The sequence below is a fragment of the Thermobia domestica genome, chromosome 8 (assembly GCF_964235325.1).
Source record: "Thermobia domestica chromosome 8, izTheDome1.hap1.1, whole genome shotgun sequence".
NCBI classification, from domain to species: domain Eukaryota; kingdom Metazoa; phylum Arthropoda; class Insecta; order Zygentoma; family Lepismatidae; genus Thermobia; species Thermobia domestica.
The window spans coordinates 6899419-6920490 of record NC_137461.1 but is presented as its reverse complement, the minus strand read 5'-3'; the positions used below and the strand labels follow the sequence as shown (position 1 = coordinate 6920490).

Below are 21072 nucleotides of genomic sequence, written 5' to 3'. Positions count from 1 at the left end.
TTTTAATGGCAGCTACAAGTTCTTCTAACGTGACAACCCCCTTTAAAGTATTTGTGTTACGCCGAGTAGCGAATGATTGTATGATTCCACTAACAAGGGATTTGTAGAAGTTGGAGCACTGCTCGACCATCAACTTTCTTACTAGTGACCATTTCCTCTTCCAAGATCTGAAGAAACACCTGGGGGAATAACGTTTTTCGTCGGACAACGAGATCCAACAGGCTGTTTCCCAGTGGTTTGCAGGCCATGACAAAGACTACTTTTTCTCTGAGATTTCTTCGCTGCCCACAAAGTGACGACACGGGGCATACATTTCCATGGGGGTTACATAGAAAAACAGTGATGACCAGGTGAGCCTGTCTGCATTCCTTCCTCTCTAGGTAGATAACATATTGGACGCCCCTCGTATGTAGCACCTGCAATGGGTCAGATAAAAATAATGATTTGCATTGCCACTATATCGGTAATTAAAATAAAATACATGACATTCGATTTATCTTTTATTTTAAAAAAATCAATTATTATACATAATTTTACATTGCTCTATAATACATAAAATTTAGTTATTACAACTACAAGAAAACAATTCTTTACATATTCCCTATGTAATAAACAGCAGGTTCCGCTTGTGCAAGCATAACATCTTCATCGTCAGATTTTTTTTTGTGGTAATTGTCCTGTATATGATATGTATCATTTGTCATATAGATGTCGATGAATATGGTAAATACAGGGTGCGGCACGTAAAACCGGCCCGTCGTAATATTCTGGTATATTGTGTTTTTGGCAACACTTAAATAATCTACCTTCCTACCAAGAGATGGCGTGTCGAGGTCGGGTCGACTTACGTGACCTGTAGCAGTCACGTGCAGCCGCAGCCAGTGAAACTTGTCGAAACCAGTTGAGAAAAAGGCCTCGTTGTGTTAAGCCGGGTGAGTGTCAGTGTGTGATAATGCCGTATTCAATACCCGAGCGTGTTGCCATTGTTGAAGGGTTGCCATTGTCCACGTGTGACTTTTACTTATGGGGACTGTTAAAGAGAAGAGTATACGAAACAAATCCACACACAATTGAAGAACTCAAGACCAGGATCCAGGATGTCACTAATAGCATTACAACACAAGAACTGACAAGGGTATATATGAATCTCCTCAATCGTGCTCACATGTGTGTTGAAGTGGGCGGAGGACACTTTCATCACCTGCTATGAAGGCTGCTGTGAAGGTGAGTAGTCATATTCAATACATTACATTTCATTTATGTGTTGTAGTTAATCATATTCAATACATTACATTTCATTTTATGTGTTCACTTTACGGGCCGGTTTTACGTGCCGCACCCTGTACAATTCTGTAATTAGATTGACTTCAAATTTTTAAAGGTTAACCATTATTTTGGTAAAGGTAAAAGAATATCACCTTGAACAAACATTTGAGAATAATTTTATTTAAATACTCCTTCGCTAATATTCGTGTTACGTTATTAAATTAATCTTATTCAGTGTTTTTTTCCTCTCGTAGGCGTCCATGAACTCATTTAAAATTCAATTTACTGAACTTAAATCAGGGGTGCCCACAAGGGGGGGGCTATGACGCAAACTGCGTCATTGAAATATTTGGGGGGGGTTAAAATCTATATAAATATGCTTGAGAGGTTGTAAAAATTAATCGAAAAGATTTTTTTTCATGGAGGAACACCTACGGATAGGCAATTGAGGGGGGGGTGCGTCATGGACATGAGGGGGGTGGGCACCACTGCTTAAATTATAATACCTTTCACAAAACTATTTTATTTTTGACATTTCAGCAACTTTTGGGTTCTTCTTCATCGCCTCTTCCCAATTCTTTCCATCGAATTTCATTGTTTGAACTTTCTTAATTGTTGATGAATCAATGCAGCTTGCAACAATGGCTGTTGAAGAAATTAAATATAGAAAATAAATGTTATCTTAAATAATAATTTAGCTGAAATTGCTAACAATAACTAAATATTTCGTACATTTTTTAATTCATGATTATTGTTGGATAGTCTTTTCTGAGATTAATCTTAATCTAGTATAATTAGAACGAATCATATGTTTCAAGACGTCTGGAGGCTGACGCATGCGTTAATTCTACAATGCGTAATATCAACTGCAGGAGCCCCTATCTTCATCATATCAAACGTTCTCTACTCTATGAACTAGAAATTGGAAGAACCTGTCCCACCATATTGTGCTTGACAGCACTCCCCAGAAACGAAAGAAAGTAACAACTAAGAAAAAGAAACAGAAGAGTAGGCCTAGAATGGACGAAAGAAAGAAAAAAGAGCGCAGTTCTTACATGGAATGAAATTTGACAAATACGGTATTATTGCTGAACAAAGAGCATAAGAAAATGGAAAGCCAGTGAAATTCTTAGAAATGGCAAGAACGATTATTGTTGTACCTGGAATGCGAAAAGGGGGCGTCGTGGCTCACTGGTAGAGCGTTCACTTCCGGTACTTGGGGGTCCCTGTTTCGATCCCAGCTCGCGCCGTGTGGACTTTGTGGTGGACAAACACCGTGCTTGTGGGTTTTCTCGGGATTCTCCCGTTTCCTCCCACTTTCTTCATTCCACCATTTCATTCATTTCTCATAATCACCGTATCCTTTAGCCTAACCGGCATAACTGTGGGACGTAATACTTAAAGATTTCATTTCATTTTCATTTGAAATGCGAAAAACTAACAAATTTATTTCGGGGGAGCTCAAGCCCGATAGCCCCCCTAAATACGCCACAGGTGATGAGATTTTTCAAGTACAGAGCTTAAATTTAGAAAGTTTCTTAGTGCGCTGAGGTGACAGATGAATGAAATATTGGTGTAAGGTATGGATTCGGTGGTGGGATGAATAATAGATAGAAAATGGTTTGTATCTTTTGAGTAGGACAGGAGATCGTGAACGTAGGTTCAGAGATGGCAGTCGAAGGAAAAATATATATTTCTCTTTATTATTTCACCACCTTCTAGCACTTCAACAACGACCCATCTTCGTCCAATAATTTTTTTACACTTTCATAATTCGACATAATTGTTGATAGTTGCCCCACTGTATTCATTTTCCTTTATTTGTTTATTTATAGTTACCGGTATGTAAATGCATAATAAATGCACTAAGTCTGATTATAACATAAAAATACTACACCTGCAAACTCTAAGTAACTTGTAGATATATACAGGGTGTTTCAAAACAACATCGACAAAGTTTGGGAGGTGATTTTTGATACAAAGTTAAGACAAAAAGTATAGACCAACCTGGGTGCACAAATGCTTCTTTCGGAATCACACGTTGCTGAAAACATGAAAAAATAAACTTTAAAGGTCCAAAGCTCCAAACCTACCGTAGTCCTACCGTAGTCGGGTCAAGACTTCACTTAGGAACTAGTATGTGCTGTATCAAAATATCCAAGTTTCTGAATCCTGCGGTATTTCAGCAACAATTTTTATAGAGGTAGTTGGTGAGTACTTCAAATTCTATGCCCGTAGCCAAACACCCTCTATAAAAAATGTTACGTGAGTATAGTTGCTAAGTGAAGTCTTCACCCGACTACGGTAGGCTCCACAGTTTTAGAGCTATGGACCTTTAAAGTTCATTTTTTTAAATGTTTTTGGCAGCCTGTAACTCCGAAAGGAAGCATATGTGCACCAGTTTTTGCCTCATTTTGGTATCAGGAATCACCTCCCAAACGTTGTCAGTGTTATTTTGAAACCCCCTGTATGTGTGCGCTCACTAATAAACATGACTGTTCATGCTGCTTTTAAATTTTTCATGTTAACAGTTATCGACACAATACTGATACAGACGTACAATTTTGTTGCTTGGAAAACTGATGCATACATCAAATCTCGTATATAGCTATTACCGTAATTTTAATTGTTGATGATTAGTTCTTATTAATAAAATTGCTTATCATAATATCTTAATCCTTATCGATATTTTATGAATATTTGATGTGAAATTTATTATGCAGATACGCTCGATTTTATTTTATAGTATTTGAGATGTTGATTTGCGTAAAATCCGTGTCTCCTTTATGTTAGTAAAATAAATGTTTTGAAAATTTCGATGCAGCTTTGTTACTGCCAATTTGAATCTCTGCATTTTTTCATTCTGGTTCTTATATTATACTTAGGCATACAATTGTACGTGCAATAACATTCATTATTCAGTGTCATAGATATTCCAGAATGGTAATCCAGATCCACAAACTACTGTTTAAAGCCAGTGGAAGCTTTTACTGTGTTTATGAGCGGTTTTAAACTTTTTATGCTTTTATGCGGTTTTCCTAAGTCTGAATGATAAAACTCCGATATTAAAGAAATAAATCTAGTTTTGGGTATAGCGAAATAGAAATCCGCTTTTCATTATATTTAGTTTTGAATTTCTTAGGGTGAACAGTTTGAACTGCTGAATGCCATTTAATCAATCAATATACATCATCCTGCTACTGATTACGCATCACGTTCTCAATGATCAATCAAGCTATATACATTATACTCATTTACACTGTTAAAAATAATTTCTTAAATTTGAGAAACCGTTTCTTACCTGTGCACCGAGACAATATTTTCTTAGAAATGAGTTTTGGCAATTCTCATTCATAAGGAAAGTAACAATATATTTTCTCGTTTTGCTTTATACAATCTCATCTACTTTTCTTAACTTCTCATTAATGAGAGTTTCAAACTCTTGTTTCTAAGAAAAGATATTCTCGGTGCACAGATAAGAAACGGTTTCTCAAATTTAAGAAAGTATTTTTAACAGTGTACCTTGCTAATTTGAATATTTGTTTGATTTCCTAAAGTTTGGTTATCATGCTGCAAGAATCATGTAGCTGTCATTAAAAAAGTTTTGCAACCCTACAATATTTCTTCATGTAAACACAATTTTGAAAGGGACATGCAACATTTTTTTCATCTTGCAAGGAGTCAAACCACGTGCAACGTTCTGGGTTATCTTGCGTGCTACCTGCTATGGACCTCCCACTGTCAAAGAAAAAAAAAAGTTTCGCCCTTCCGAAACGACAGATTCTTTCAGACGGGGAGGGGGAGCACGCTAAAATACATGTTTTTAATGAGGAGGTCACTATTTGTCCACTAGAGTGCAGTGCTGCATTGGTGGAGATATATTTCTTGCTTTCAGAAAGTTGTAATGAGTAAACAGTAAATAGAAAGATGGAGTTGCAAGATATTTTAATGATAGCTACAAGATTCTTGTAGCATGGCAACCTAACTTAATGTAAGGCTGCATTTAAGGCACCAATATGCATACTGTTACAATTACGTTAATCCAAATTTTTTATTTGATTACACTGTAATATAAAATTTCTTATGTAAATAGAAACAACTAGAAGTAGGTTTCCTGTAAACAATTGAATCTGTTTTCTCCAGAAAAGTCATATCCAAATAATTTAACGAATTTTATTTTCTAACTTTACCAGTAACTAACTATATTTAACTCTACAAAGAAAAAGCTGTAAATGTTCTTTACAACTAGCGATGAATAATAATTAGCGAGTCATCTACATAACGGAAATATTTAATGAATTTTGAGCTCTTCCTTTTGTATTGAATTTTTGTTTCGAAATGATAAGCTTACTAACAAAGACAATAAGGCACTACTTACAGCTAGTCTTTCCTATGCTCTAGTCTTTCCTGGGTTTACCTTCGAATTTAAAACAACCTGTTTCTAAACAAACTGGTAAAACTTTTTTGATTTCATAAATTTTTAAGTTTGAAAAGTTTATTATTATTATTTTGCCGATTCTGAGTACTAAAGACCTTCAAATTTGAAGATTTATATTTGTTCTTTACTTCGTATATGACCAGACATCATTTTTACTTTATTTACATTAACCAGAGACCATATTTCTGTTTTAACTGAATAACTGTTTTCGATGGTAAATTTAAACTACTTAGTATCATTTTCTGATAAATTTTCTTAACCATATCGCAAACAAATAAACTAAGTGGTTTTTAGCTGATACTATGAACCTTAATGGAACTTTGCTCTAATATACTTTAGGTTATCCTAATTCCTATAAAATAAGGAGAAAAGGTGCATCTATGTGTGAATTTTCACCCTCTTTCTTTATGTATTAACTACAATTCATCCTTTCCGTTACTGATCTTTTCTTCATTATTCTGGTAATGGATTACGACACAATCACTGCAATATAACTTCTACAATAAATTATTTTGATATGGTAATCATTAGTGAATCATTATGAAGGTATTATCTTTGATAAGCTTTTTCAGGCCAGCTATACTGAATGAGGTTTTCCTGGGTTTTCCTCATTCACACCAGGCAAATGCCGGGATAGTACCTAAATTATAGGTCCCAGGTCGCTTCCTTCCTTCCCTTTCCCCGGATAGTGTGCTCGCCGAGGGACATCATCCCTTAAACGTGACGGGCTAAATGGCCTTAGATGCCGAAATCTAAAATCCTAAATCCAAACCTTAACATCTTCAAGTAATTTTTAGTTTTTGACGGAAGAAGCTTTCTAAAAATAGAAACTTGAGTATCTACAGTTTTAACCTGGTAACATTATCACAATGGCACGCCACTGGGTGCTTCATAAATTTTACTTTCTTCTTTTCGTAGTTTTCTTTTTTACTTATACCTTATCAATCTGATGAAAAACACAATGTAAATGTTCAATTTCACTTTGTTTTGTGTTGTTTCTTTATGTTTTTTAATATTTTGTGAAAAATAGGAGTGTCATCCAGAAAATAAAGACTGTTTAGTCATACAAAGTGAAAAACATAATATTTATTGGGGAAAACAATTCTGTTACATACCCGAAATTTTGTACACTTCTATATATAATCACGACCTCCATTTAAACATTTGTCATATATACTCACGACCTTCAAGATTCCTATGTTATACTCTTCTGCCGCCACTAACACTCTCGCCTTCAGTGCGAGCGGTCCCGGGTTCGATTCCCGGTGGGGTCATTCGGTCGAAAAAGTGTAACACGCTTTTTCAGACCAGCCACCCTGAGTGAGGTTTTCCTGGGTTTTCCTCATTCACACCAGGCAAATGCCGGGGTAGTACCTAACTTATAGGTCCCAGGTCGCCTCCTTCCTTCCCCAATCCTTTCTTCCTTCCCTTTCCCCGGATTGTGTGCTCGCCGAGGGACGTCATTCTTCCTAAATGGCCTTAGATGCCGAAAGCCAAGAAATCTAAATCCTAAATCCTAAATCCTCTGCAGCCAGTTCATTACGCTACATGGTTACGGATTTCATGCCAAAAGGCACTACGATCAACGTAAATCGTCATTGTGAGACTCTACGGCGAGCCATTCAAAACAAGATGTGTAGAATGCTTTCTGGAGGAATTATGCTTGTTCACGGGAATACCCGCCCTCACATTGCTGCTGCAACTCAAGAATTGTTGGATCAATACGGATGGAGAATTTTCGATCAGCCATTCTATAGTCCGGACCTTGCTTCAAGCGATTTCCACCTTTTTCCTAAACTGAAAGAATTTTGGGCCGGTAAAATTTTTTGGAAGTAATGAAGAGTTGGAGACTGCATTGACCAACTGGCTTAATGAACTAGCGGCAGAAGAGTATAACATGGGAATTCTGAAACTCGTGAACCGATACGACAAATACTTAAGAGTCTTCATCCCGGCGAAATTAATATACCGCTAATTTTACAGTAATTATGTGATATCTTCAAATAGATAAAAGATAATTGAAATATGGAACAAGAGCGCCCTAGACAATATTATTTTGCGTGAGGTACCGTTATCACAAGTCACCTAGTGGCTTTCCGTTTTCAGCTGTTTAGAAACACGAAAATAAATACCGATTTTCAAAATGGCTGCAAACGGAAAGCTACTAGGTGACTTGTGATAGCGGTACCTCACGCAAAATAATATTGTCTAGGGCGCTCTTGTTCCATATTTCAATTATCTTTTATCTATTTGAAGATATCACATAATTACTGTAAAATTAGCGGTATATTAATTTCGCCGAAATGAAGACTCTTAAATATACGCACGGGCGACTCTGGCGGGGGGAGGGGGACGAGGGGGACGCGTTCCCCCAATATTTTGAAGTACAAAATATTCAATATTTTATTCTAATTTAATTTATTTACTAACGACAGAATATCATATAAATAATAATAATTATATTTATTTGGAATATAATATTCAGGCTGTGAAACGATTGTAATCGAGTTCTTGATATACCTTAGGGGGTCCGTGAAGGTAAGCAGAAAGGTAACAAATAGAATCGAAGTTAATAAACAGGTTGGGCTAGGTAGTACCATTTAAATCACTTTCTTTGACGTCCCTCCCCCAAATTTTACATGCCAGAGACGTCAGTGAATATACGGGGTGATTATTCAGAGAAGTGAAGAAAGATTCAGGTTTGTAAGAGAGTTGTTTTTTTTTTTTCAATAAATATTGTCCTCTTCATTTCGTATAACTAAATGGTCTTTATTTCCTGGATGACCCTCGTAGTTTCTTCGATTATTAATTTAAAGCTAAATAACAATAGCATAGAGGTCGTAAGAAAAAATGTATATATATATATATATATATATTTACTTACCCACTCCATCGGGATTTGATCGAGGAATGAAGAAGCTCTCCACTCCACACACTCGACAGAATGTATGTTTGGCTTGATGTGTGTTGAACGTGTAAGTAGTAAGGGAATCATGGCCGTTCAGAAGCTTAAACCTCTCTGCTGGGACAATAAAATGGTCCAACTGCTTTTTTGAACAAACACTGCAGCTGAAACGATAGCGGAACTTTAGTACAGTTGATATAATCATTTCAATAAAGAATTATCTTCTTTACAAGTACGGTGCTATTCCTTCTTTATATGAATTTATGAAACAGTAAATTTGGAAGAAAAGAAAAAGAAAAAGCAGACAAAACAATGTACAGCTCACAGATGACGAGAAGAACCCTAACACAGGGGAAGCGGGGAAAGGTCAACGACACGGTCAAGTCCATTTTCGGTTTATGAGGTGTGGTCTATACTTAGATGTCGTCTGCTACTCCGGGTAGTTATCTGTGTGCTATTCCGTGATGCCATTTGAAACCCCCGTGCAAAAAGTGGGCGAGCCCATACCTACGTCACACTACTTCTGCTAGGGTTCTTCTCGTCATCTGTGAGCTGTAGTAACTCATCGTATGTATATTGATATTTATTTAGAGGATCACGTTTAATATGTTGTTTTAGAGATATTTATCTTAAAAATTATATGTCATCGTGCTTTGCATTTTTTTCTTAAAGCAGTTAGATATGGTCTAAAATTCAGAGATAGCAGAACTTATGTAAATTATATATATTACGTATATTTAGAAATAATATACCGGTATATCTGTATATGAAGAGTGAGTTTGTGTTCTGTGTGCGGCCTGGGGACCAGACGAGTGAACCGACAGTTACCAAATTTTGGTCAGGGGTACCTTGGCCCAGGCCCCAGTTCAGGACGAAGCCCTTTTTTCAAATTTCGAACCACGGGGGTCTCAGGGGGGCGATTACCGGAACATGTAAAAGTAGTAGAAAATGACCGATATTAGTGTCGAATTCATAGTTTTCGCGGTCGTTGAAATCAATAGTGAAACTCCGATCGCATTAACTTCCAAATTCACGCTATTCGACTTCGGGCTGGGGGTCACGTGGGGAGGGGAAGGGGGTGAGATACAGAGACATATAAAAGTAATCCAAAATGACCGATATTAGTGTCAAATCCATAGTTTTCGCGGTCGCTGAAATCAATGGTGAGACTTCCATTAGCGATGACTTGCAAATTTAGTTACAATTGTATGCGGGCCGGGAGTCAGCGGGGGGAAGGGGGATCCGAGACATGTAAAAAGTAGCCCAAAGTGACCGATATTAGTATCAAATCCATAGTTTTCGCGGTCCCTGCGATCAATGGTGATACTCCCACAGGCGTTGACTTCCAAATACAGCCCCCGTGCGAAGCATGGGTATATTCAACTAGTTATATATATTATGTATATTTAGAAATAATATATATGAAGAGTGAGCTTGTGTTCTGTGTGCGGCCTGTGGACCAGATGAGTGGACCGAGAGTTACCAAATTTTGGTCACCGATACCTTGGTCCAGGCCTAGACCAAGACGAAGCGCTTTTTTCACAATTCGAACCAGGGGGGTCTCAGGAGGGGGACGTTTACCGGGACATGTAAAAGTAGTAGAAAATGACAGACATTAATGTCAAATTCACAGCTTTCGCGGTCGCTGGGATCAATGGTGAAACTCGATGACATTAACTTCCAAATTCACCCCATTCGACTGCGTGCCGGGGATACCAAGACATGTAAAAATAATCCAAAATGACCGATATTGGTGAAAAATCTATAGTTTTTGCGGTCGTTGAGATCAATGGTGACACTTCCATTGGCGATGACTTTCCAATTTAGCTACCATTGTATGCGGGCCGCAGGTCACCTGCGGGGGGTATCGAAGAATGTAAAAGTAATCCAAAATGATTGATATTAGTGTCAAATCCATAGTTTTCGTGGTCGCTTGAGATGAATGGTGATACTCCAACAGGCGTTGGCTTCCAAATACAGCCTCCATCGACTAGGCGCCACAGGCGTTTTTTTAAACCTCGAACCAGGGGGTCGCAGGACGCATTTACTGGGATATGTAAAAGTAGTAGAAAATGAAAGATTTTTCTTTCCTTTCGTCGTTCAGTTTGTTAACATGGATATTTTATCTGACCCATGAGAAGAATGGGTATTTCAGCTAGTACACACATACACACACACACACACACACACACACACACACACATATATATATATATATATATATATATAAGGGCGGATCCAAGGGGGCTAAGGGGCTATAGCCCGCCCTTGACGCTCAGGTTTACACTGGATAAAATGGGCTTCAATTCTGCTTTACACTGGATAAAACGGCAAATTATGGTTTAGCCCCTCCCTTGATCATATCCTGGATGCGCCACTATATATATATATGTATATATATATATATATATATATATATATATATTAGGGTGTCCCTATTTAGGGTAATTTCGTGTTCCGATACAGACACCCGTTAAATGTATTGTATGTAACAGTAAACACACATTAGTGAAATATCAACTCTCTACGAGAACGTTAACCCGTGCCGACTTGATGACAAAGTCATGAAATGATGTTTCCACATTATAATATAATTTAGAATTTCCAACCGTGATAACGGAAAAACTAAAATAGACAGAGAAACGAAACTTTGCATGAAGCTACATCTGCCCATATATTGACGAACAGTGTTGCCAATTCAAGAGAAAGTTGTATTTTTGTAAATGGAATAACGTAAATAGTATAGCTGGTTAAATTTGGCGGACAAAATTTGTTTGAAATGCTTCAAATGGACTGAAAATTGAGTTTGTTGTATTTATGAGGTTTCTAATAACGTTTCGGATGTCACAATTGTAAAATTCAATATGCCGGAACCAATACGGCAGGTAAAATGCGCGTAAATGGCCATTTAGAGAATTTCGTAACGAATTTACACTCCGTGTTGGATCCAGTAACAGGAACCAGTCCCGAGTTCAGCCAGAAAGTGATAATGCTATCCAGTAGCAGGCACTGATTCCTGTTACTGGATCCAATATGGAGGGCAAATTCGTTACGAAATTTTCCAAATGGCCATTTACGCCCATTTTACACACCGTATAGTTTCCCGCATATTAGATTTTACAATTGTGTCATCCAAAACGTTATTAGAGACCTCACAAATATAACGAACTCAATTTTCAGCCCATTTGGACATTTTGAACAAATTTTATCCGCCAAATCGGATCAGCCATTCTGAATAGTGTTACCACGAGCATGTCTCGTCTCGTGTCTCGTCTCGAAAAAATGTTCTCGTCCCGTCTCGTGTCCCGCCTCGAAAAAATGTTCTCGTCCCGTCTCGTGTCCCGTCTCGAGAGGTTCTATCCCGTCTCGTCTCGTTTTGTCTCGTCTTGTCTCGTAAAAAATATAGCAGCATACCATGGGAACGAAAGTAAAATGTAGCAGGCTGCACGATGCTAATCAAGATACAACTAAGTTATAAGTATTACCCAGAACACACAAGACAAGAAATGTCACGGTAGCTACACCGTGAAGCCTTCACCTCTGGTATATGTGGTAGTCGGTTCGATCTCGGTTAGTGCCATGTGAGCTTTGTGGTGGACAAAGATCGAATGTGTGTGGGGACCGCGGTGGCTCAGTGGTAGAGCGTTCATCTCTGGTGCTTGGGGTCTCGGGTTCGATGCCAGCCCCGCCAAGTGAACTTTGTGGTGGAAAAACACCGTGGGCGTGGGATTTCTCGGGGTTCTACCGTTTCCTCCCACTTTCTTCATTCCACCATTTCATTCATTACTCATCATCACTGTCTCCTTTAGCCTAACCGACGTAAAACTAAGATTTCATTTCATTTTTCGAATGTGTGTGTTTTCTCGAAGTTTTCTAGTATCCTACCACTTTCTTCATTCCACTAATTTTCCCCATCATCATCCATTCGGCCAAAGTTGCCTAAAGGCCTTAAAAACAAATTCAAATAAGCTCACAAGGCAAGGACAAATAGTTATCAAGGTAATATATCTCTGCTGTTAGTTGTCTGAGGCTTCTCGACCCTTGCTTCTTTTTTTTTTTTCATTCTGAAACATTGAAATTTGTTTCACCAGTTTCAATACACGAATATACAGTAAATTACTCATAGGTACGTCGAAGATGAAGACACTAATGTCAAATAATGTTTACACGACAAGCAAAGTTCGATGTACAGGGTTTGTCCGGGAAGTAATAGAACTGATTTTATTCCGCCATGACTGTACTTCGGAGCGTGCGCGCACCGACTGGATCCGGTAGAGGGCGTTCCTAGCTAACGAACGAGCGGCTGGTCAGTTGTCTCCGAGCACACGGAGAGTCAGGACAGGCTTTTTCGCGCGACATGTTTCTGTGCGTGGTGCAAGCCGAAAATGCAGCGTTCGTTAGAGCAGAGGTACGCGATTAAATTCTGTGTTAAACTCGGTAAATCTGCGACAGAGACGTTTGATATGATCAAGCAGGCTTACCCAGATGATGCTTTAGCAAGAAGTTGTGTGTTTCGGTGGCACAAGGCCTTTTCGGAGGGCCGGGAAGAGGTCGCCGATGAAGACCGTGCTGGAAGACCTTCGACTTCGACAAACACCGACAATGTGACCCGTGTGCGCAAAGTTTTGAACTCAGATCGTCAACTAAGTATTCGTTTAATTGCCCAGATGTTAAATTTACCAAAAACTGTGGTTCATGAAATTGTGACGGAGCATTTGAACATGCGCAAGGTGTGCGCGAAGATTGTTCCAAAAGTGCTCACTGACGACCAGAAATTGCGGCGAGTGGAATTGTGCCAAGAAAATTTGAACATGTGTGAAAGTGACGCCCAATTTTTGAATAACGTAATCACAGGTGACGAATCATGGATCTTTGAGTATAATCTCGAGACAAAGAGGCAATCTTCCGAGTGGCACACGCCGGCGTCTCCTCGCCCAAAAAAGGGAAGAATTAGCAAATCCAAAGTGGAAACGATGCTCATTGTCTTTTTTGACATCAAAGGCATCGTCCACCATGAATTTGTTCCTTCTGGACAAACTGTCAACGCCAAGTTTTATGTGGAAGTGCTCAAGAGACTCAAACGAAGGGTCAATCGGGTCCGACCAGACATCGGAGCCGACTGGAAGCTGAACCGCGACAACGCCCCGGCTCACACCGCCTTTCTTGTGAAGGTCGGCATTCCAACGCTTCCGCAGCCGCCCTACAGCCCAGATGTGGCCCCCCGGACTTCTTTTTGTTTCCTCGCCTGAAACGCCCGATGAAAGGCAAGCATTTTGAGACGACAGAGGAGATCCAAGCAGCTTGCACCGCGGCTCTCAAGGCTATTCCGGAGAATGACTTCCGTGACGCCTTCAATGCTTGGAAATCGCTCTGGCAGTGCTGCATCGACGCAGAAGTAGCCTATTTTGAAAGTTTTTAAAGAATTGTAACAATTGGCTCAATAATTTTTTTTAAATCGACTCAGTCCTATTACTTTCCGGACAAACCCTGTAAAGGTGTCACCAACCCCGACACTATCGTATACTATCAGCCCACTTGCTTTATAGTGTCTATATATATATATATATATATATATATATATATATATATATATATATATAGAGAGAGAGAGAGAGAGAGAGAGATGGAAACATATATAGATAAATAGAGAGATAGATATGTGTGTACACTTTGATTTCATATATTCCAGCCTTTAGGTTTCACAGTTTTAACCCATACCAATACAAAAACTACTTTTCATTTTAGCATCTTTAGATTTGTTGCAATTATTTTTTTTTTAAAAAAGCTCGGAACCAAATAATTTTATTAAGTAATGTAAAGTATTTGATTGAAATTTTATATGTTACTGCACAGTAAACTCTACTTGAAGTGCCATAGTAATGGGAGCTGAACGACACATCGGACGAAAGAATGCTTGGGGCCAGTCTTCACCTCCATAGTTCAAATCTGTTCCCATAACCGCGGTGTGTGTGCTACTATGTGGTGGTTGCCCCATTTGTGTAACAAACTCATGACAGTACACCCAGATTAGCTAGTGGTCTAAAAAAGTTAATTTTTGGGTGGCCATTTTGGATTAAAGTTTCTTATATTGTCGTGATCAATTCGCAATCTAACAACGTACATCTTCATACCAAGCCGAGCGGTCTGCGGCGATAGACCATCGGCTTGAAGGCCCCGGGTTGAGTCCCGGAAGGGTCATGTGTATGGATTTTAACAGCATTTGTTTTTTCGTATTGTGTCAGGGGGCAAATTCGTACGGGATAAAAGGATTTCAGTCTGAAAAAATTGGAGAGAATATCCTCCGCAGGATACTTTCATGGGAGTAAGGAATTAGTAAAAATATAGGATATACATTTTATAGCAGGTTTAAAAATATGGTTTGGGTATCCTATTTCTTTTCTGTTAATTATTGTCTTCAATGTTCGAATTTTGATCATTCTCATGATATTTTCTGCTTTCAACGGAGTTCGATGATTATTGTATCAAATGTTCTTTACACTCTGTAAGAAACCATTTCTGAAGATAATTCAGGTCTTAATGAATATTATTCACTAGGAAAGGGAAGTATTCCCCTCCTCTCAACATGGAAGCAGAGGGCAATTTCACACTCTGGTCAGATCAAACATTTTCGCGTAACAAAACGAAGGTCCCCTGTAAAACCTCTTCACCTAAAGTGTTATTGTTAGTATCATAAATTTGCTGAAAGCAAACAATTTGAAGGGTTCGTCGATAATATCTTTGCTTTCTTTGTCCTTCGCCCGCCTTCCAAACGAAGAGGTGAATTTTACAACATGACTGCTGTATAATAAGCGAGCGATTGGTAAAATGGTAAAAGTGTGTTTTTATGTGTATGTGTGCGTGTGTGTGTGTGTGTGTGAGAGAGAGAGAGAAGACAAAATTTTAGTTGCAAGATGACATACTTCAATTGCCGTTTTCGGTTCATATAGCAAGAAGAATACCGCCACCAGAGAATAAAGACAAGCGTAGTCTGTTCTGTTCTCTTCCGCCATCTCAGCCAGAACTTTCAACTACAGCCAGTAATGAGTGTAGACCTTACCCAGTTTTCAAATTGAATAGGGTGGTGGTAGTTCGGTTTCTTGACCTTGTAAAAATCTTCCCTGTCTTTGATTTGGTTTGTCATCATTCCAGCCAGAAAATAAAAAAAAATGAGAATTCCTCAGTTTACAGCAAGGGGAATTGGGGACAAGACATTAAGGATGATATTCCTGGAAGCTCATGTATCACGATTGTTTCATTCAATAGACAGAGCACACCTTTCTATGAAGGCTTTTCAACATGTTTTCTCAAAAAGGGGATTTTCCTTTTGCAGTCTATATGACCACTGGCAATATCAATCTTGCCCATTCTCGCCAGCGTTTTCATTTTCGAGAGACGAGACGAGACGAGACATTTCAGGAGACGTCCCGTCTCGTCTCGTGTCTCGTCTCGTTTTCGAGACGGGACAAGTAGTCTGTCTCGTCTCGTATCTCGTCTAAAAGGGTTCTGTCCCGTCTTGTGTCTCGTCTCGTGGCAACACTAATTCTGAACTTTTCACTTTTGACGTCATCATCGTTATCAGCATCCTCGAAAACCCACGAGTACATAAACTCATGCAAATTGCACGCTGTTTCCATATTTTGACCACAAAAGGAGGTAAGGTTATTAGGGTCCCAGCCCACTGTGCAGCGTTGCCATCTTTTCAAACCATACTTCTCAACTTTAACAAGATACCGAATATCTGTGTCTGTACGTGACTTATCGATTTCATATAACCACGGTACTGCTCCTCATGCTCTACCGCCTTGTATTATAGGTTTTAAACCATACTGCACTAGTGACCTTTTCCGAAGTATTGTACCTTTTCCAAACTCATTTTTTATCTTTTGTTGATGGCAACACTGTTCAACGAACCCTTCTAGACTTCGAGTGAGCGTAAACAGTTCTTGTCAATATTTAATTTAAGGGGTACAAAATGTTAGTACATCACTCTCTGTGTGTGCCACTGCGTTTGCATGTAACACATATTTTACGTTATTTCCCGAAAAGTTTGCAACATTAATTTGCGTTTATCTTTTTGGCTTTATTTTTATTGTTGCTTCCAATGATGGTATCCAATTTAGGTCATTCTATTTACAAAAACACAACTTCCTATTGGGTTGGCAACACTGTTCATCGGGTGATGTTCTTCAACACACGGGGAGATGTCCTTTCTCTGGTTGCTTCGTGCAAAGTTTCGTTTCTGTGTTTCTTTTAGTTTCTCCGTTATCACGGTTGGAAATTCTAAATTATATTATAATGTGGAAATATTATTTCATGATTTTGTCATCAAGTTGGCACGGGTTAACGTTCTCGTTGGGAGCTGCTCTTTCACTAATGTGTGTTCACCGTTACATAGAATACATTTAGCGGTTGTGCGTATCGGAACACGAAATTACTCTAAGTAGGGACACTCTAGTATATATATAGTATAGGATAGTATATGTATTATTTCTCAAAATAAAGGTGCCAATACGCTGGACTTCAGGTTCATAATGGTTAAAAAGTTGCATACCTTTCACGGTATTATTATTATTATTATTATTATTTTTCCCAGGTGACTACGTCTGCTCTCTGATAATCGTAGATCAAGCAATATACTATCCTTTTCGGTATATAACGGAACAGCTTGTTCCTAAAATTTTCTCTGCTCCTACTTTGCCCCCCAAAGAAATTAAAACTGACGTTGTCACTGATTCACCATCTATAAGGCACACATTTAACGGATTAAGGTATCAATCCGACAAAAACAAAGCTTTAACGGTAGGTAAGGTCAGATGCAAATAAATTACTCTCACAAGTAAACCTTACGTTTGGGTGAATCGAGTTGCTAACTGAGACACATATGAGAAAGTAGTACTAATTGTGGTCAGTATTTCAGTGAAGTTATAGGTGCGAAGCTCCAGGGGTTTAGGAGATATAGCTACCAGAACATCACATGGAAGTACAGAATAGTCTTCATACAGTTGGAGGTAAAAGCTCTGTAAGACCTCTTGTAACGACAAAAGGTGAATAAAAAATATATGGGTACATATTAGGACTAGGTGGAAGTCATACAGTAAGGGTATACCTGACGGCGGCCATCTTGAAAGCCGCCATTTTGAATTAAGGTTAAGTTTTTAAAATAGGAATAGGGTCATGTGATACATGATTTAAGGCGCAAATTTAATCAGAAGAACAATGGTGACGTTAATTTTGATTTACGCGCAATTTGTAAAAAGTTACAGGGAAATTAAATATTGTTGCAGCATATGTATTAGTCCTTTACCCCACCTTGTAAATTTTGTGTTAATGATAATAATTAAGTAAAAAGCAGGTGGATAAATATTAGGTCTATGGTAAGAGTTGCCTTGATGGCGGCCATCTTCAAATCCGCCATTTTGAATCAGACAAAAGTTTTAAACAAAACGCATAACATTGACACCTTATTAATAGCAATTATTACCATTACTCCAACGGTATAACCATTTTTGCTTTATCATTAACCAGCACAAAATTAAATGGATCGCCCCTTACGACTACTGCTTTGACGGAAATGTTAACGACAAATGTGTCAAGTATAACTCGATTGCCTTTGTCAGGTGTGCTCACTGTGAGCAGAGCATTTGTGCAAGTCATGCACTCTTTTCTGAACTACATATTGATTGTACTAATTGAGGATTTTTCTGGAAGAAAGACCCAAGTTCAATTATGACTCAATTCCACTTTGGTCATTTTTCCTTAAATTAGCAACTTGTTTACGCGATAACAAATGCTGGTTAATGATAAAGCAAAAATTCTTATACCGTTGGATTTATGGTAAAATTTGCTATTAATAAGCTGTCAATGTTATGCGTTTTGTTTAAAACTTTTGTCTGATTCAAAATATCGGATTTGAAGATGGCCGCCAGCAAAGCAACTCTTACCATAGACCTAATATTTATCCACCTGCTTTTTATTTATTATCATTAACACAAAATTTACAAGGTGGGGTAAAGGACTAATACATATGCTGCAACAATACTTAATTTCCCTGTAACTTTTTACCAATTGCGCGTAAATCAAAATTAACGTCACCATTGTTCTTCTGATTAAATTTGCGCCTTAAATCATGTATCACATGACCCTATTCCTATTTTAAAAACTTAACCTTAATTCAAAATGGCGGCTTTCAAGATGGCTGCTGTCAGGTATACCCTTACTATATGACTTCCCCCTAGTCCTAATATGTACCCATATATTTTTTATTCACCTTTTGTCGTTCCAAGAGGTCTTATAGAGCTTTTACCTCCAACTGTATGAAGACTATTCTGTACTTCCATGTGATGTTCTGGTAGCTATATCTCCTAAACCCCTGGAGCTTCGCACCTATAACTTCACTGAAATACTGACCACAATTAGTACTACTTTCTCATATGTGTCTCAGTCAGCAACTCGATTCACCCAAACGTAAGGTTTACTTGTCAGTAGAATTGCTTCGTTTAATAACAGTACCGGTAGTCAAGGACGTTACCACATTGCGGTACATGACATTCGCAACAACTGTTGCGAAACAATGAGAAGGAATGATTTCACGTAATGGTAGTGTAATATTCTTTTGTTTCCTTCGTGAGAAAAACGTAATATGGAAACACAAAAAATACAGTATTACAATCTAATTAGTGTTTAAGGAAGAAAAAAGATTTATAGATCAGGCACATGCCGATCGATATTAAATTATTAACTAACTCTATGCCTTATGGAATCCGGAGGTTCAATGCCGTGTTCACAAAAGCTCTCCATTGACTTCTATCCTTAGCCAACTGGATCCAGTTTCTACTTTGTATTCTTATTTCTGCGAGGTTCATCTCAATGTTATCCTCCCATATACGCCTAAGTCTTCTTAATGGTCGTTTTCCGATTGGTCTTCCAATTAAAACTTTGAAAGCGTTCCTAGTTTCTTCTATCCTGGCTACATTACCTGCCCACCTGAGCCTCCTAGATTTGATTACCCTAACAATGTTCAGTAAAAGATAAAAAAAATTGCAGTTCCTTATTATGCAGTTTCGCGTTTTGTTCCCCGTTCGCGTTCATCTTGGGTCCAAATATTCGTCTCTGAGAGCTCCTTTATCCTTATCATTCCCGAGGACGCCTGGTCTTTGAGAGCTTCCCTTCGCTTGGACGCCATATCCTCGCAATATGCTTACCACTCTTAAAAACGACTGATCTTTGTATCCTAAGCTTTGTATCCTGTCTTCCTAGAATGCTCGGTCCCTGGGTTTCTACAAATATAAGCAACAAACCACCAAATATCTAAGAAGGTACATTCGCAAAGTGTCCCCTAGGGATTCGTGTAAAATTGATTCAATTCCAAAGCTCTCCGCGGCTCAATATATATTGTACTAATTTAAGCGACCCATACTGAGGGCAGATAACGAAGTATTATTGGTCGCAGTACTTGTTTTTGTTTATTAATTAACGTTTGAAGCAGTTATAATTTGCATATTTATGGATCTTCATATATATACAGAGTATATACCATTCAATCATACACTACTATAACGCTCGGACACAAAATACTTTTACATTCTTTAGATATATCTGTACATGAATATGGGCATATGCAAAATAAATTGGATCAAGTAATACTTCTCTGACACATGTTACCCACCCCGGCCGCCATCTCGTATCCGCCATCTTGGATTCCACTTTCGGTTTTTCAAATAGGATTCGGTATATATGATAGCTACATCAAATTCATGTACAATTTTCTCGGAAATTCATTGGTGTAGTGAGTTTTTCCGTAGCTTATACCGTTTGGAAGGCAGTGCATATATATAAGTGACACATACCACTAACAGTGACACACATTCTCCTAATAGTGAGCTTACTCCCTAATTAAGGGGTGACCAGAAAGTAAGGTTACAAAGCCTGCAGTGAAACATGTATATATTATTTCATACAACCAATACAGACAACAGATAGTACATACATTAGGTTATTTTTCTACATAGTCTCCATATCAGTTGACCAAAGTAAATCACTTAATAAATACGAGGAGTGATCAGAAAGTAAGGTTACAAAGCCTGCAGTGAAACATGTATATATTATTTCATACAACCAATACAGCCAACACATAAAACATATATTAAGTTGTTTTTCGACATAGTCTCCATATTGGTTGATGCATTTTGTAGCATCGTGGGATGAGTTTAAAGATTACCACGTGCTAAAAATCATGTCCTTGCGTGTTTAGCCACGTTGTAACGAAGTGTTTCACCTCCTCATCTGAAGCGAACCAGTGGCCTCCTAGGTGTTTCTTCAAGTCCGGGAACAAGTGAAAGTCGCTTGGAGCGAGGTCCGGGTTGTAGGGAGATTAGTCGATAATGTCCCAGCCAATCTGCTTGAACAGCGTGGTAGTCTTCTGGGCTGTATGCGGGCGCGCGTTGTCGTAAAGGTAGATAACACC

At 38.4% G+C, this 21072-nt stretch overlaps 1 protein-coding gene across 3 annotated transcripts in view; it reads right to left on the bottom strand.

Moving 5' to 3' along the window:
• Positions 1–477: 477 nt before the first annotated feature.
• LOC145692668 (centromere protein V-like) overlaps positions 478–21072 on the bottom strand; it is an 86655-nt gene continuing 66060 nt past the window's right edge. For all 3 annotated transcript variants that reach the window (XM_081768042.1, XM_081768041.1, XM_081768043.1), the window contains exons 3-4: positions 8589–8773; positions 478–1911 (exon numbers count right to left, since the gene is read on the bottom strand). In XM_081768042.1, the coding sequence (XP_081624168.1) occupies positions 1784–1911; positions 8589–8773 (313 nt within the window). In that variant the 3' untranslated portion in view covers positions 478–1783. The remainder of the gene's footprint in view (positions 1912–8588; positions 8774–21072) is intronic.